This window comes from Dreissena polymorpha, chromosome 9 (genome assembly GCF_020536995.1).
Source record: "Dreissena polymorpha isolate Duluth1 chromosome 9, UMN_Dpol_1.0, whole genome shotgun sequence".
Classification (NCBI taxonomy): Eukaryota; Metazoa; Mollusca; class Bivalvia; order Myida; family Dreissenidae; genus Dreissena; species Dreissena polymorpha.
Genome location: NC_068363.1, coordinates 24,297,876 through 24,317,328, shown reverse-complemented (window position 1 = coordinate 24,317,328; position 19,453 = coordinate 24,297,876). Strand labels below are relative to the sequence as shown.

The 19,453-nt window shown below is 36.0% G+C and overlaps 2 protein-coding genes across 3 annotated transcripts in view; one reads left to right on the top strand and one right to left on the bottom strand.

Moving 5' to 3' along the window:
• LOC127845441 (ankyrin repeat domain-containing protein 27-like) overlaps positions 1 to 19,453 on the top strand; it is a 339,366-nt gene that overhangs the window by 76,068 nt on the left and 243,845 nt on the right. The gene's annotated exons all lie outside the window — the stretch shown is intronic.
• LOC127845917 (uncharacterized) overlaps positions 1 to 19,453 on the bottom strand; it is a 362,958-nt gene that overhangs the window by 291,777 nt on the left and 51,728 nt on the right. Inside the window, exons 2-4 of the mRNA XM_052377096.1 lie at positions 16,171 to 16,838; positions 15,713 to 15,871; positions 8,383 to 8,674 (exon numbers count right to left, since the gene is read on the bottom strand). Coding sequence (XP_052233056.1) covers positions 8,383 to 8,674; positions 15,713 to 15,871; positions 16,171 to 16,701 — 982 coding nt within the window. The 5' untranslated portion in view covers positions 16,702 to 16,838. The remainder of the gene's footprint in view (positions 1 to 8,382; positions 8,675 to 15,712; positions 15,872 to 16,170; positions 16,839 to 19,453) is intronic.

Here is a 19,453-nt window from a genome sequence, read left to right as displayed (position 1 = left end):
ATGTAAAGGTAGTTATGTATGTTCTTGAGAATAAAAAAAATTAAAACAACCTTTAGAATGTCAAGGCCCACATGGCAAGCAAATCAAACAGTGATGTCATAATTATGATGTCATAAACTGAAGATGAAAAGATGAGTTACTTCCGTTCCAACATTGTACACAATGTATTTTTTTGTGCTCAAAGGTTGTAACTTGAGATACAACTGTTTTGCATAACAAAAAGTATCCAAAATTAGATACAACCATAAGCCAAATACATGTTTTCATGGGTAAATTTTAAGAATATAATCTTTATATCTATTTAAGATGTGTAAAGTATAAAAAACAACTTGAAAAATGAAAAAATATGATTTTTGGTAAAAATGTGAGTTACAACCGTTTTGCGCTAAGCCCACGTTTCCAGCACAACAAAGAATGGCCACACTTAATTTTAAAAGAATCAAGAGATTGAACTTTTTGTACAGTTGACCCCTTTTGTCATGGCAATTTCGCAAACAAGGGAAAGAACTTTGCTCTTCATAAGGTACTTCTTAAGGATAAATGTATAAATATTTAGTCTACCGAAAGTTTGTTAGACAAAGCAAATTAAATCTTCTTTATGAATTTCTTCAAATGTTCTCTATAAGGTCCGCGCAATCACCAGACTTCTGTTTAGAGATTATTCAAACATAGCAACTAAGTTTTACGCTACGTTCGGGTTATAGAAACGCACTTACGCATTCAGAAAAGCGTACGTAATTTTATACGTACGTACATTTTCGTCCGTAAAGTTACGCATTGTACCAGAAACGGCCCCCGGAGTTATAAAGATTGCGCTAAAATAAGGCGTCTATAGCGTAAAAACTCTTTCAATCAAATATGCATTTGGGAACTAATTATATTACCCCTGCTTTTCAACGCACCAGAACGATGTTCTCAATCCGTCTAGCTATCATAACATATCAATATCAAATTTCATGATGATGACAGTGTTATTACGAAAACGACCCTAGAGTGTTTAAAAAGGTTTCGTAATGGCTATATACGGAAAACTTCCTAGCCACATGGAGGCCGTTTTTTCTGAACGGATTGAACTATTTTTTATCTCAGCTGAGAAATCATTTAAACAAAAAGTATTACCAACTTGCGCGAAGATTCGACTAAACTTGTACCAGAGATCGTTAAACCGGTTTCCTAACAGCCATATAAAGAAAACTACCCGCCCATTGGCGGCCAAGATTTTCAACGGACCAGAGTCATTTTAGAATTCGGCAAAGGTATCATGACATCACAGGGTTTTTTTTTACTAAGAAAGTGACGCCGATAATCGGCGTCTTCCCCAACCAGAATTGTTCACCTAAAACTACCATTTCCCCTCCAAAAATATAATTTTTCACCAAAATATAATATTTTACCCTCAAAGAAATGTTTTTTTCTTTCTTTTGGGAAGTCGACACTTATCCTATTTGTACCATGTACAACGATCTCGCTCTCTCTGTCTCCCGACGAACACTCAAATCTGGGAATCCCAGTGATTCTTTATATAGCTCAAATTACGTCATGGAAACCGGGCAACTAATCGTATTAATCATGTGACTATTTTACTGGATTCCGGTCTTGCGCGAGAAGGGTGATTCGTCAATTAATTACCGGAAACCAGTCGACTTTTCATCCGGGTTATGTGAAAGCTAAGATGGGTATAAACGTTAAAACAGAAAAAAAGTCTCACAATTGGCGTTCATACATGAACAAAATAAAACGTTCGGACTCGGAAAATATTGATTGCGTTGACGCATTTTTTAAGAATGAATCATCAAAAACCGTTGAAACACAGCAGGATTCGGATGTACAACATCGATTAATACTGTCGGATTATTGTGAAAGTGAAAGTAGACAATCGGCAGCTGCCGCACCTTTCCCTTCCAATACTGTAGCAGATCTAGATCGTCAACCCATTCATCATGAAATTGAAATCACAATATTGAAATCATTCCCCGGCCCCAGTTGAAAACATTTCCCATTATTAGATCTACCCCTGCAACTTTATTAAGGACTTTGACTTTAATATCATACTTGTTCATGTGTTTAAGAATAAAAAGGTCAGAGATATGTCTCTTTTTCTAAAAAAAACCCTGAAGTCTGTAGGCGAGTTTTAGACATTGAAATGAACAGTTTTTATTTTTTCCCCAAATATGTCTTTTTCGCGCTCGATTTTCCCCTTTTACCCAGCGTCCAGCGTCTTCCCCTTTTTCTAAAAAAAACCCTCTGCATCAAATTTGTTTACCAAGTGTCATGAATGCATTGAAATTGTATCATCTAGAATTTAAACACGCGTTCATTATATCCGTAAAAGGAAACCGGCACAATTCACCGGCGGCCACGTTTATCAACGAATCGAAACAATTTCAAACTGTTCCGAGTTATCATAAGAAGTTATTCTGATTATGAAGATTTGACTAAACATTTGAATTCTAGACAATTGACAAGGTTTTACTATAGCCATGAAAGGAAGACTGGCGGCTATGTTTTTTAACAGACCAGAACCATTTGCAAACTTGGCCGAGACATCAAATAATCAAATGTTCTGAGTAAGTTCAAAAAGATTGGACTTAAAATGTGACTTCAAAAGGTAAGCAAAATTTTACAATAGCCATATAATGAAACTGCCCCTAGCTGCATTGTTTTTCCATCAGACAAGCACCATTTTGCAATACGGAACGAGGTTTACAGTGGTTTAAACACGGTTTGGACGGAATGTAAACACACCGTTAAGACCTTAACTTTGCAAATAGCTCAAGTTAATCGAATACATTTGCAAAAATCCAGAGTTCATAAAAATAATTTGTGCATTTTGTGCTGATATCTAAGGATAAAAGTATAAATCCTTGAATACGTCTGAAATCTGTGTCTAAATGTCACGTTGCGTGCATCATAACCATGTACATACATGCGGTACACTTCACATATTTGGCAATTTTGGACTATTTTTTAAAGTTTTGTTTAAAACTGTACCGGTGAGCTTAAATCCATAAACGTTTAATTTTGTGTGATCCCAACAAAGTCACGCGATCTTGCACACTGTATCATAACAACACATATTCCGACCAAGTGTCATTATCGTTTGACTAAAATTGTGATATATAAAGTGTTAACATGGTTGTAATATAATCGTATAACGAAAAATGCACCGCGGCATAATTGTTTAACAAACGAATAAGTTTAAAACTGAACAGAAATGTTATTAAAACTAATGTTTTGACAAATTTTCATAAAGAATGAATATTAATGCGACTTATATAATGTAAATCAAATTGTTCTTTAATTTTACAGAGTAGTCTAGTGACCTGAAAAGGCATAGTTTTGGATTCGGTCGATACAACATTGTAAAAAATTAGTGTGCTCAGGTAAAAGAAACACAAATATACCTGAGGCGTTTTAATTTTTTTTCTTCGTAATTTCGTAATCTTATTTTTAGTGAATGTTTGTTCATCACAAACTAAAACTATAATTATTTTAGGTCTGCAAACATAATAAGGTAGCATGCACTAAAATAGTGCACTAAATACTGTGGAGGCATTCATCTAAGCCGGTCATTAACTTGGGAATCATTAATTGTATATTCAAAGTAATTGCTTTCATAAAAATTACCACACAATAAGAAAAACAAATCCGAAACAAAACATTGATATAATTCGAGAAAGAGGATTTGTAATTAAGGTTTACTAGTGTACTATGTATTTTATTGACTGCTATTGGAATACAATAATAGCGTAATGATGCTTAAAATATTTTATTTGTGCGATTTTTCTGGTATAAACCTATACGAATCAAAAAGCGCCAGTCTCTCAAATAAAATAAAAGGGAAAACCACATCACTGCGATAAACTAATTGGTTTGTTTCTCTGATATTTTTATGAATGACTGCATGTTCACATGTTTAAAAATGAATATTTTGTAAGCCTTGTGCTGTATAAAATAACTAAAATGCACATTCTTTTTATATATATATCGCTATTTCCACAAAATCGGGATACATTTTATCCGAATGCGATCTATACAAACATATAGCATTACCTTTGCCTTATACATAACGAAAACACATTTGACAAAAGAACCTTATTGTATATTTACCTTTTCCCAATATGCAACGTCCACTTAGCAATAAACGTGCCAGCTTTAGGCACGAATGAAGGTCAAATGTAATCTGAGATGCACACTCGTCATTTCCAGGTGAAATTCGTGGGTTTTCTAAGGGTTTCCTGTCATCGATGTCAACTTTCAACACAATGGCATTAGCCGCGTTATTTTCCCAAATCTTATGAAGGTCAATGATATTGTTGTTATCGAAGATGAAGTGACTGAGTTTTAGGGCAATGTCGGAATATCCATTTGCATTAGCTTCTCTCAACCCTGCAAGTATGATTTCATTTAACCTTTCGTGACTGCTTGAACGATAGTATGTATCCAAAGCATCGCGTTCATCCATCATGCTTGATAGCTTTTCCGCACATGATACATCCAGTCCACACAGGAATATAAACACCTGTGCTATGTCGAGATAGGCTTTCGAGTGACGGTTAAGGTAGACAGAAATACTACCATCAATAAGATTCGTATTGCGGGCAATATGATAAGCAGCAAGGAATTCCTGCATGCTCAAGTGGATAAACATAAATGATGACGATGATCGCAGTGCAGAGGCAGTTCGTTGCGCCGATAAAATTCCGGATTTTAATGCAAAGTCCTTGATATCATCAATCTTGAATTTCTCTAATTCTGTCATGCGAAACATTATTGAATTTTCCTTGTCATTTACAAACAACAAATGAAAGGCCATTTCAGCAAGACGATTCAGGGGTTCCAAATTTGGCTGTATGTATTCAGTCCGTTTGAAGAACGGAAAGGGGGGCTGTTGAAATGTACGCGTGTAACTGCTGGCTTTCTTAAAAAGACTTTCCACTAAAAGGATGTATATTTCACACTTTGAGCCTTTGAGTTCTATTCCGTCTGCATATGCACATACAATTGCAGAGAGCATCATTGGTGACGACAGTAACTCTTCGAGCTTCTGTTTCTTCACGTATAGAGTAAATGCTGTGTATTTTATTTCAAGTTCTTCCCTATCTACTAAGCGGCTTAGTATAATTTTACTTAGCTCAAACGGTTTGTTTATTCCTTCCAGTTGCAACAATGCATGGATGTCCGAATGCTTAACTTTACCTTCAGCCAATTTCCAAGGCCGTGTTGTAATTAACATCACACATTTGTTATGAACTACTACCAATGTCGGTAGATCTCCAGGTCCTGTCCACTCATCTAGACCATCAAGTAGTACCAAGCAACGTTGATGTTTCATGATCTCACTCACTAGTTCGTACGCTTTTTCGCGGTCTTTATCGGAGTAGATCCGGTCTATTATTTGTTCTTTAATCATTGTATATACGTCACATTGGTTTACAGAATTTCTCAATGTAATATGAAAAACGTACTCATAGCGTTGCAGTGTGTCAAAATCAGCAAAGATAATTTTGCTGTTATCCGATGCACTAGAACCATGAACTCCTTCACACCAGTCCAGGGCCAATTTTGCTAAGAATGTTGTTTTGCCAGACCCTGCCTCACCTTGAATAAATATGCGTGGGTTAACTGTGTTATCTGTTAAAAACACACCCTTGTACGTATTAACTTTTTTTTCTGTTTTCTTAAACGTCTTTTTTTCCATACACATTTCCAAAATCTTTGGCGGCATATAAACATCTCGTAATTTTTCACTGCTGGAGTCATCAAATGGAGATACTGTCACGTAATATAATTTGTCGTTGTACAGTTTTTTCATTCCTTCGATCAGTTCTGAAATCCGAATAGTACATATCAATAAAAATACAAATACTATAAATAATACTTCTAATATACCTACCAATATTTATTTAATATTGATAATTATTATTATTGTAAATATTTTTATAATTATCATCATTATTATTTTTAGTATGATTAGCAGTAGTATAAGTTGTAGTAGTAGTAGTAGAATTAGTTGCAGTAGTAGTAGTAGTAGTAGTAGTAGTTGCAGTAGTAGTAGTAGTAGTAGTAGTAGTAGTAGTAGTAGTAGTAGGAGTAGTAGTAGTAGTAGTAGTAGTAGTAATTGCAGTAGTAGTAGTAGTAGTTGCAGTAGTAGTAGTAGTAGTAGTAGTAGCAGTAGTAGTGGTAGTAGTAGTAGTAGTATTAGTAGTAGTAGTAGTAGTAGTAGTAGTAGTAGCAGTAGTAGTTGCAGTAGTAGTAGTAGTAGTAGTAGTTACAGTAGTAGTAGTAGTAGTAGTAGTTGTAGTAGTAGTAGTAGTAGTAGTAGTAGTAGTAGTAGTAGTAGTAGTAGTAGTTGCAGTAGTAGTAGTAGTAGTGGTAGTAGTAGTAGTAGTAGTAGTAGTAGTAGTAGTAGTAGTAGCAGTAGCAGTAGCAGTAGCAGTTGTAGTAGTAGCAGTAGTAGTAGTAGTAGTAGTAGTAGTAGTAGTAGTAGTAGTAGTATAGAAGTAGTAGTAGTAGTAGTAGTAGTAGTAGTAGAAGTAGTAGTAGTAGCAGTAGTAGTAGTAGTAGTAGTAGTAGTAGTAGTAGTAGTTGTAGTAGTAGTAGTAGTAGAAGTAGTTAGTTTTAGTAGTATTTATAGTAGTAGTAGTAGTAGTAGTAGTGGTAGTAGAAGTACTTAGTTTTAGTAGTATTTATAGTAGTAGTAGTAGTAGTAGTAGTAGTAGTAGTAGTAGTAGTAGTAGTAGTAGTAGTAGTAGTAGTAGTAGTAGAAGTAGTTAGTTTTAGTAGTATTTATAGCAGTAGTAGTAGTAGTAGTAACCACACATAAGTATGGTGTTTGTCAGTACAAGCATGATAACCGACATCAAAGTATGACAACCCTGTCATACACTACAGAAAAATATCTGGGTCAGTCAAACTGATGTGTCCCACACATAAGTATGGTGTTTGTCAGTACAAGTGGTGTTAACTACATGTGTAGTACAGTGTATGTGTCAGTACAATGGATATGAGTGACACGTCGGTATAATGTATGTGCCAGTATAACAGATATGCCCAAAACACTAGTGTAGTGTTTTTGAAAATAAAACGGATAAGTCTAACCGGTAGGTAAAAATGATAAGCCTGATACAGCAATTGGATATCTATGTCAGTATAACGGATTTATTCGATTAAATAGTAGGCTACTTGTCTTAGGCTTACAGGTGCTATCAACATAACGCATAATGCTTCTATAGCAGTTGAACGGATTTGACATATCAATTCCTGGATTGGACTTCTTGGTATTACATGCTTTTTGTAGTGTGCAAATAGCTTATAACAAAAGATTATATAACACTGTATTATGTAAATTGGAAATAAGACATCAAACTGTGAATGGACATCATTTTGGTGACTTTCTCAAACAAAACTATTCATTTCATGATCTACATATATTTTTGTAATACATTACAGGCTTTTTCCGCTCCATTTTGGGAATACGCCACACTGGAATTTTGGGAATTTCGCGTCGTGAAAACCCCCATTTTGGGGGAAAAAAATTATTCGCAAAATTGGCTCAATTGGGAAAAAATATCGCATGTAAATAGTGTTTCTTATATTTCAAAGAAGCCGTTAACTGGTAAATAACAACTATTTTGATAACTTATTATTAAAATTTTACAAAGTATTATGAACATGTGAGATAAGTGCAGGTTTATAATCTGAATTTGGGGAAAAGGCCTGGCCTTTTTTGAGGTGAAAAAAATCGTGCGAAGGGCCGGATTTTGAGGAAAATAAGGAAAGTCTTAAATATTCATTAACATATTTTACAGTTTTTAAAACAAATTCAAGGCAACATATAATTTAATTATGCAACACTTTCTATTTTCTATTTATATATATTTTAAGTTAAAAAAAAAAAAAAAAAAAAAAAATTATTTTTTTTGGAATTGGGAATTTTTTTTTCAATTGGGAAAAAACAACCAGATTTGCATTGGGAATGGGGCCGAATTTCGGACCCGTGGCATAGGGCGGAAAAAGCCTGCATTATCTATAATTTAAGCTTAATAAGAAATTTTCCATGACTTTTTCATTAACAGTGATTGAATTTGTATCGTTTAAAGTGTATTTTGAAACCGTGTCCATGGACACAGTTTCATTTCATGAGGATTTTTTTTTATTGATAAAAAATCCAGTTTTGAGGTAAAATAAATTTAAATGATGCTATTATATATGCGAGTATATGTTTTAATTATAATTTGTAAAACTAGATAAAAGCAACATATAAAACTGCATATTATGCACTTTTGATAAAACACAATTGATTCCCAAATTGATGTCTCATTCCCAATTCACATAATACAGTGTTATATAGATTTTGTAAAATTGAACTTGTTTACAAACCTGCTACTCCTCGCTCGTATTCGTCTTGATCCTTTTCAATCACAGTTCGATTGATGAGGTTGATGCTTTCTTGTGTCTTAATTTCAATGCGTTTTTCTCCTGCCTGTGTCTGGTTTTCAATGCGATCTTTTCCAGCCTGTATTGTAGCCTCTAAGGTATTCAGACCTTCACGTAGGGTCCTTTCAGCCTCTTTGGAAAAATGTTCCCCGGCCTCTTTTGCTTGTGTGAGGGTCTGACTGGCTTCTTTCAACAACTTGCCCAAGTCGTCAAGTGAAAGACGATCATTCTGCAACTACATACAGTATTTGCATTTGTATACTTTTATCATCACAGTTTCGCATTTTGGTGATATCAAAGTAAATTATTATATAATATGTGTTTGTATATTATACAACAGACCAAGTAGTGAAAAGTTTGCAGGGCAGAAAAACCTATAAACAACTGTACCGCAGTCGGAGACATATGCACCCAAAATAGTGCTCTGAACTAGTGACCCCAATTTCAATAGGGGCCATCTACTTTCCAAGACCATTGCGCATTTGAAGTATCAAGGCAATCGGTCAATTAATTGATGAGTTATTGATCGGAAACAATTTTCACACTTATTGTGACAGTGACCTTGACCTTTGACCTAGTGACCCTAATTTCGATAATCTACTGTCCTAGGCCGATGCGCATGGGGAGTATCAAGCCGTTCGATTCGTTGATGAGTTATTAATCAGAATCGCTTTTCCAACTTTAAGTGCCAGTAACCATGACTTTTGACATACCGGTAGTGATCCAAATTTCATTAGGGGTCATCAACTGTCCAAGGCCAATGCACCTGTGAAGTATCCAGCCAATCGGTGAATCAGTTGACGAGTTATTGATGGGAAACGATTTCACACTTAGTGTGTAACAGTGACCTTGACCTAGTGACCCCAATTTCAAAAGGGGTTATCTTCTGTCCAAGGCCAATACACATGTGAAGTATCAAGTCAATCGGTGAATTGATTGGCAAGTTATTGATCGGAAACCAGTTTCACATTTAGAGTGATAGTGATCTTGTCCTTAGACCTAGTGACCCCAATTTCACAAGGGATCATCTACTGTCCAAGGCCAATGCACCTGTGAAGTATCAAGCCGATCGGTCAATTTGCTGACAAGGTATTGATCGGAAACGATTTTCACATTAAGTGTGATAGTGACCTTGATCTTTGACCTGGAGACTCAAATTTCAATAGCAGTCATCTATAAACCAGGACCGATGTATATGTGAAGTATCAAGCAAATTGGTTGATTGGTTGATGAATTATTGATTGGAAATGATTTTCACACTTAGTGTGATAGTGACCTTGTCATTTGACCTAGTGACCTCAATTTCCATAGGAATCATCTACTGTCCAAGGCCAATGCAGTGTGATAGTGACCTTGACCTTTGACCCAGTGACCCCAATTTCAATAAGGGTCATCTACTGTCCATGGCCAATGCACATGTGAAGCATCAAGCCAATCGGTCCATTAGTTGATGAGTTATTTATCGGAAACGATTGTCACACTTAGTGTGATAGTGACCATGACCTTTATGCCCCAATTTCAATAGGGTTTATCTACTATCAAAGGCCAACACACATGTGAAGTATCAAGCCAAACGATCAATTGGTAGACGAGTTATTGATTGGAAACGATTTTCACACTTAGTGTGATAGTGACCTTGACCTTTAACATAGTGATCGAAATTTGAATATGGTTCATTTACTGTCCCATGTCAATGCACATGTATAGTATCAAGCCAATCAGTCTTTTCCTTGACGAGTTATTGATCAGAAACGATTTTCACACTAGGTGTGAAAGTGACCTAGACCTTTGACCTAGTGGTCCAAATTAAATAAAGGTTATTTACTGTCCAAGGCCAATGCACATGTGAAGTATCAAGCCAATCGGTTAATTCGTTGAGGAGTTATTAATCAGAAACAATTTTCACACTTAGTGTGATAGTTACATTGACCTTTGACCTAGTGACCCTGATTTCAATAGGGGTTATCTACTATAGCCAATACACATGTGAAGTATCAAGCCAATCGGTATATTCGTCCACCAGTTATTGATCGAAAACGATTTGCACACGAAGTGTGATAGTGACCTTGACCTTTCACCTTGTGACCCCAATTTCAATCTACTATCCAATGCCAATGCACATATATAATGCCAAGCCAATCGGTCAATTTATTAAGTTATGGATCGGAAAACGAACTGGTCTATTGACATTCAGACTTCTGTACAGACAGACAGACCGACCGACATCCAGCAAAACAATTTACCTCTTCTTCTTGGACAAGGGGCATAAAAATTCCCATATTGACAATTGTTAAATGCATATAGGCGTCCGTTTAAATAAAGCCTTAATTCATTCTTCTAATTATTTACTCAGCGATTTTCCTTGTCCAATTGGGAAAAGTACCCGTACCGGTCCGATTGGGAAAAATTGAGTCGTGAAAACCTCAAAATTGGGAAAAATCGAGTCGTGAAATCCTGAAATTGGGAAAATCGCGTCGTGAAGTTTGGGTCTTATTGAATACATCATACAGTTCATACTTAATTGAACATACCCATTTAAATAATCATTTGCAGGCATGCCTTAATGACCATTAAGTTATAAAGTTTATATAAATAACAAAATATTATAAAGAACACACCAAATCAATTACTAGTTGTTTTAATCTCTTTTAAAGCAATGTCTCTCTCTTTCATTTTTGTGAAAATTTCAACAATCTTTGATGTTTGATCATCACTCAGTTGCTTGCATCCCGCCCTGCACAGCATCATTATTGCTGTCAATGTGTCCTGTGATAGATGGTTCCGATTGGTTTTTTGGCATAATATTTGCTATTATGACTCATTTCAAACTACGATAAGGTTACAAACCGACGTAAAACAGTACGCTGGCTGCCTGGCAAAAGAACCGGTAACAGTAACAACTCTATTGATTGAATGCGCTGAATAATAAAACCCGAAATTAATCGAGCACGTGGTTACACACAACTATACGATTTTCTTTGTTCGCTCGCCGAAAGTTGTTTTTTTACGAAACTTTCTATCGTTTTGAGAAAAAATTCGGACGCTGATTGGGATTTTTCCAGATGCCGATTGGGAATTTGGGAATTTTTGCTCGATTGGGAAAGTACCGTTTTGGGAATTTGGGAATTTTCGTTCGATTGGGAAAGTACCGTTTACCGGTACTTTATAAAGAAGGAGGAAAATCGCTGTTACTGTCGTGTTATTATATGATTTCAATATCTCCGTTCAATAATGTGATTTTCAAAACATTTTCCCAAAAGATGGAATATTTCAAAGTTGTTAATGTGCTTGATTATATTGATATTCGATGAAAGTAAGATTTGCCATGTCAATGTATGTCCAATTAACTGGTTCTAGTTCAGTCAACGATTTTGATTTTATTTCCAGTGATATTCAATGAATATCACTGGAAATAAAATAAAAATCGTTGACTGAACTAGATGAATTTCATTAAAGCAGTGTTAACAGTGCTCCAGCTAGGATTTTATAAGAGCAGGGTGGCTATTTTGTCACAAGGGCACTTTTGAGCACGCAGTCTTTTGTCAAAAGGGCACTTTCGATTGCGCAGTCGTAGCTGGAATGCTCCCTGTTGCATATTAATTTATACATAATGAATAATTGTTAGAATACATCATTTCCATTATTATTAAACCATGCTTATAACAGGGGTCTCGCGAGTGGGCGATTTGTTCGCCCATGGAATATTAATTTCGCACATTAATTACATGAAGGCAAAGTAACCTCTTCCCCTTTAAATGATTTACTTTGTGCCAGATATTGATTGATTAAAATCAATTTGATGTGGAGAATTGGACACAGGAGGATTCTCAGACATAAGTTGCCCCATTTACAGGTCATGCAAAGTTGAACATTCAAAAGAACAGTCTGGAGCTTTTAGACTTCTTAAAATTGTTCATAGATGATGCCTTGATTAATTGCCTTGTGCTGGCTACAAATAACTATGCTTAAGCAAACTTAAATGGCCCATTGATGGGCAGAGGTAACCTAGCACTGGCAATAAATATGGGGCTCATTTACAGGTCAGATTTGGAATATCTGCTGTAAAATGAGATTTTAAATTAATTTTTAATTTAAAACAAATATTTGTAACAAAATATGAATTTGGTTTAATGTTGAATTGCTTAAAATTAACACGGAAGTAAAATAATTCTGAACATTACTGGTTTGTTACAATTGAAGTTTATTTCATACACCTGTTCAGGAAAAAAAATAAATAAAAGTACCATCATTATCAACAATCAATGAGAAATAAGAAAAAAATGTAGGTTGTTTACACTTAATATGTCTTATTGTATAAAACAAGTGAAGAGTTGATTGAACGCTGAACAGAAACCACTCATCCTTTAAGTTGCCCCAAAATATATGTAAAACTAAGATCTATGACGCAAATGTACAATTTCTCCCAAGTTATTACCAATTCTCCCTATTTTGGCTTTAGGAAGAAGTAACTTCACCCTACATTTTGAGCCTAGCTAGACCCTGCTATAAATATCTACAATGAGGAATAAATTAATAACAATGAAATACAGGTTTATAAACTATAACTAGAAATGGCGCGGCAGAGGCCGATGCGTATCCCCACATTTGACCCAGGAGTGCCCCAGGGTTGGTAATGGGGCAATCCATAGTTGAGATTGACCATATTGTCATAAGAGAAGTTCAGTATCAATTAGAACTGAATCGGTGTAAAAATGAAGTTAAGTAAAATGATATTTTGGACGGGTGTGGCCTATGTGGACGGGGCGCCCCAGGGTTGGTATGCATAGCTGAGATTGACCGTAATATTATCAAAATAGTTCTGTATAAATTAGAAGTGAATCAGTGTACAAATGAAGAAATTATAATAAAAGGCAATTTTGGGTGGGTGTGGCCTATTTGGGCGGGGCACCACAGGATTGGTAATGGGGTCATGCACAGTTGAGATTGACCGTATTGTCATAAGAGAAGTTCAGTATCTATTAGAAGTGAATCGGTGTAGAAATGAAGTTATAGTAAAAGGCAATTTTGGGTGGGAGTGGCCTATATGGGTGGGGCGCCTCAGTGTTTGCAATGGGGCCATGCATACTGGAGATTGACCGTATTGTCAATCATAGTTGAGATTGACCGTATTGTCATAAGAGAATTTCAGTATCAATTTGAAGTGAATCGGTGTAGAAATGAAAAAATTATAGTAAAAGACAATTTTGGGTGGGTGTGGTCTATGAAGGCGGGATGCCCCAGGGTTGGTAATGGGGCCATGCGTAGTTGAGATTGACCGTATTGTCATTCATAAGAGAGGTTTAGTATCGATTTGAAGTAAATCGGTGCAGAAATGAAGAAGTAAATGTAAAATAACATAAAAAATGAGTAAAAATCTCTGACCCGACCCCGCCCCAACCCCCATAACATTTTACCCAGGGATCAGATCAAAATTCCAAAAAGTGCAGGGTCGCATATATGCTCATAGCTACCATGTGTGTAAGTTTCAAGGTTCTAGTGCTTATAGTGAAGGAGGAGATGGTGGCCAGGACGGACAGACGGACGGACTGACGGACGGCGGAGATAACCACAATATCCCCACGCTTTTCAAACAGCGTGGGGATAAATATGTCTTAACAAGAGGGCCTGATAGGCCCACACTCGCTCAACTGAGATAACAAGATATTATTGGGACAAATCTTCTGACCAAGTTTCACGAAGATCGGAAAATAAATGTGGCCTCTAGAGTGTTAACAAGGTTTTACTATAGCCATATAAGAAAAATGCCCCACCATCTTGAAGCCATGTTTTTTCAACCAACCGGAATCATTTTTGAACTCATCCAAGATATTATCGGGATGAATCTTCTGACCAAGTTTCATAAAGATCGAACAGTAAATGTGGCTTCTAAAGTGTTAACAAGATTTTACTATAGCCATATAAGGAAAAGTGCCCCGTCCCCGGTGGCCATGTTTTTTAAGCAACCAAAACCATTTTCAAACTTGTCCAAGATACCATTGGGACAAATCTTCTGACCAAGTTTCATGATGATCGGAAAATAAATGTGACCTCTAGAGTGTTAACAAGGTTTTACTATAGCCATATAAGGAAAATAGCCCGCCTCTGTAGTGGCCATGTTTTTCAACCAACCGGCATCATTTTTGAACTCATCCAAGATATTATTTGGATGAATCTTCTGACCGAGTTTCATGAAGATCGTACTATAAATGTGGCCTCTAAAGTGTTAACAAGATTTTACTCTAGCCTCATATAGCCATATAAGGAAAAATGCCCCGCCCCTTGGCGGCCATGTTATTCAAGCAAACGTAACCATTTTCGAATTCGTCCAAGATATCATTAAGACAAACCTTCTTACCATATTTCATAAAGATTGGAAATAAATGTGGCCTCTAGAGTGTTAAGAAGGTTTTACTATAGCCATATAAGGAAAAATGCCCCGCCCCCTGGCGGCCATGTTTCTCAACTAACCGGCACCATTTTCAAACTCATCCAAGATATTATAGAGACCAATCTTCTGACCAAGTTTCATTAAGATTGGACAATAAATGTGGCCTCTAGAGTGTTAACAATATTTTACTATAGCCATATAAGGAAAAATGCCCGCCCCTTGGCAGCCATGTTTTTCAAGCAAAGGTTACCATTTTTGAAATCATCAAAGATATCAGTGGGACAAATATTCTGAGCAAGTTTCATGACCATCGAAAAATATTTGTGGCCTCTAGAGTGTTAACAAGATTTTAATATAGCCATCTAAGGAAAAATGCCCCGCCCCCTGGCGGCCATGCTTTTCCACCAACCGGCATCATATTCGAACTCGTTCAGGATATTACTGGGATGAATCTTCTGACCAAGTTTCATGAATATCAGACAATAAATGTGGCCACTAGAGTGATAACAAGATTTTACTATAGCCATATTAGGAAAAATGCCCCGCTCCTTGGAAGCCATGTTTTTCAAGCAAACGTAACCATTTTCGAATTAATCCAAGATATTATTGAAACCAATCTTCTGACTAAATTTCATGAAGATTGGACAATAAATGTGGCCTCTAGAGAGTGAACAAGGCAAATGTTGACATCGCACAACAAGACAACGCACGACGGACAACGGACAAAAGCACTGATGTTCATATTTCCATTAAAAAGAGTTCAAGCGTAATTTTCTAATGACACAATCAAACACCTTGTAGTACACATATTCCTTGCAAGCATTCTTTATATATTAAATATACGTCTTTATATAACAACAAACAACACAAACACAATAAATTTACATCACTGAGTTTCCTGCGCGCTTCTGTCGCTGAGGTATCATGCAATAAGCGGACTGGATCAGCAAGTAGGGTGGTCAGTGTCAGAAAGAAGTACTGCAGATCAGCATCTGTAACCTTGCAGTCGGCAGTGTGGCGTACATCTCGGCCTATTTGTCGGACCTAAAGAGAGAAAGGATCGCTGTGACGTTAAAGACCAAGAGAAGCAGCATTGAGGTAAACCTACACACACATGGCCTGTCAGCGTCAAAGTTATTACACGTGATTTAAAAAATGCTTAAATATGAAAAGACTATATTTTTAATTTTAAATAAGACTTGCATATTTGATACAATGAGAAATAATTGCATGACATACATCGCGTCACAAAACATAGTATTATGATGATTCAGTTAACAAACTAAACTTTGAAAAAAATAATCACATATTCAGCCCATTAGACTGGTATATTTTAAGAATACCTTTTCTAGCGGGCATTTCTTATCAGGTGGAGGCGGTGATAGACATGCGACGGAGAGGCATGTCTCGAAATGCTTGCAGTTCAACACAACGCTAACCACACCATTGAAGTCAGATTCTTGCACAGATGATACGCTGCTATATCCGTCCGGTGGGAGGTAGCATTTACCGATTTCCCACGGATTCCTCGCCCATAGTTCAGCTTTAGTGTTTTCCCAACTAGGACGTATAAATCTGTGTAACAATGTGATATCTTGCTTCACTTTATCACATGTTTGACATGACTTTGGTTGTTGTGAATTGTGGAAAGAACAGTTATTTCCTTTCCTCTTTTTACACACATAATGAGTTGGACACAGTATAAGGTTTTGAATAAAGCATTGTCCACAACTTCTACCAACTTTTGTTTGTACGTTTAATAATTCCGTCACAACAAAGTCAGTCAATCCATCCTTTGTCAAATTGAGGGCAATGCACGCTTTGAACCAGTTATTGGTCTGCTTATCGGTGAAGATGTTGGTGTCGGCAGCCATCCCCAGGAGACTAAATGAACCATTCAGTAGAGAGTTAGTTTGTGGACAACCGAGGAGTAGATGGTATTATGGCACGTCATAAATGTTCTTGTCTGTGAGCATCCTCTGATCATGTTATCTTGGTTGCTTTATTTGTCCTATAATTAAATAAGTATATTTTACAAAACTTATATCGTCTGTTCAAAGAATCAAACCAACTGAAACGTAAGGCATATCATTCTTAATTTTCTTAACTAGATAAATAATTAAAGTTTAGTTAATAAACAATAATTTCCAACACTAGAGGTGGTGGGGTTATCAGAGGAAATTGATGCAACAATCCCGAATAAATAAACACGAGGAACAGAAGGCTTGAAGGCCCCCGGTGTAGTCCAGGATGACACCTTGGCCAGGTGCCAGTCAGGTGTTCCCTGAAGCTCCTGGATAGAAGCACTTTAGACAGCCCAGGAATGCACTATACTTTTTTCAAATTGAAAAATATTCTTTTTTCAATTTTCTGTCTATCCATTATCCTCTTTTCATATGCTCATTGCTGGAAACAACAACCACGAAAACTTAATACATACTATCATCCAATCAAATAGCTTATTGCCATTATTGTTCACCTTGGCTGAATACGGGCATATCAGTCCATAGATTAAGACCCTAGTCTGATTTCAGTAATAAGTAACATGAGCTGATTGTTATTTACTGTTTCCGTAAAGGATCGGATTTTAATTTGTAAGAAATATGCGACTGTAACTAATTCCATTTATAATACAACAAATCAACACAGAAATACAATTACTATACGACTATCAGAACTTTAAATATAGATTATCTATTTGTTGATATTCTAGATTTAATGCGTACGTCTACGCTCTTTGATGCTGAAGTTACCGCGCGCTTACTTAAGAAGGGTTTACACAGAAATGATCTGGGACAGAAGAAAGTTTAACACGTACAAAACGATATGATACAATAACATATTAAATACACGATTCATCACAATACTTAATACAAGTTCCGTTATTTACTTAACGAAATGCAAACGTGCATCACTAAATAGTTTATTTATATTTTTTTTTGTTACACAATAAAATTTAATAATATACGTGAGCTCATAATGCGAAGCACGCAATCAACAATACTGTTGACTAGTTATAACATTTTTAAGGAGGTGAACATGCTCAATATATCTATATAAATACACAAACCTAAGCGTGAACAAGGGAGAAACTGTATTTAAGTCTATATTATAGATATGCCCCTAAAAATTAAAAAAAAAAGTCCCATAACTTCTGCAATTTCAGTAAGTGTAACTATAGTTTGTTTCACAAACATAAATGTTAATGTTAATTCTGTTGACATAAAATGTACGTTTGCAACGAGTTCGATTAAACTCAATCAAGAATGTGCATTTTACATTACAATGTACCGGCGTTGTTTAGAACTATTTTGTTCCATAACATAGGCTTAACATATATCAGAGGTGTGATTGAGGCAAAGTCAGAGGGGAGGAAAATTCTGTTGACTGATTTTGACTACCCGAATGGCGCGCATAACGAAATGACAAACATAAAAACAGACATTAAAATAAACAACTTTTTGAACTTCATAACAATATTTCTTAATAAAAACCTGTTAAACTTCACATTTAACATACTGAGGATGCAAAGTAAACTGTTAAGTAAGTATTTAGTGTGATCAATAGCAGCAGTTTTTCAATGTATTGAATTACAGTTAATAGACTAAATATAAACAAACACACTTGAGTGTTCTTCTGGTGTTAATGATGTATTAACTGAGTTAACTTAATATATTTAATTTGTTTACCTTTCAATATCTTGCATTTCACATCTTCACTCAGTTCAAAGCTTTTTCAGTTAACTGAACAGCGTGACAAACATAATAAAGCAGAATATGCATATGAATCTGATTATACACAGACCAACAGACATATAAAAATCAAATCATCTTTGTCTATTTTCATGTTCGAACGATACTCTTCTAAATTGTTTTACTTCTCGAGTAGACTCAACTCCAATTTGCAAACACTGGTTTCTGTGACACAAATTCAGTGGGCACATTTCTTAACAAAATATGTGTTGCTTGTATCTAAAACGTGGTCTTTTTTTGACAAACACATTTCATTATTCCTATCAGACTAGGTGATGTCAGTCGTTTATTCGATTGCTATTTGTTATTTCAATAATCTTAATTTTCTCTTCACAACGGCGCCATTTGCAAACAAATCACAGAGCGCATTTTAAGAACACGATTTTAATTGGAAGATTGGGAAATGACAGCCAATTATATGGCTCGTTTTAAAAATGCTTAGGCAGAATCTACCAGTGTAAAATGCGGAGAGATTTCGCGGGCCGCGGATATTTCGGGCCGCTTATGAAATACGTCCGCGGAATCGGTGGTAGCCCCTCTCCCCCACATTTTTTAAAACGAATTTACGCAAATCTCAGAAGTGACATCCGGGACAACCCGATCCGCGGAAATCCGCGGAAAAATCACACCCCTGTATATCTATTTAAATTTGGTAGTATTTAAATCTGATGAAACAACTTCTTAGATCAGCAGTTATACGGCAAATACCACAGATTCTACGGATAATTCGGTTATTTGATCATGGGCTGAATATGAATTTAATTACACAAACACAAATTGCAATCCAATCTTACAATAAGCTATTGTAAACTACCTTTGCAATTGATCATGTTTATGAATGTATACTATGCAAATCCTACAGCGTCCCCGCTTT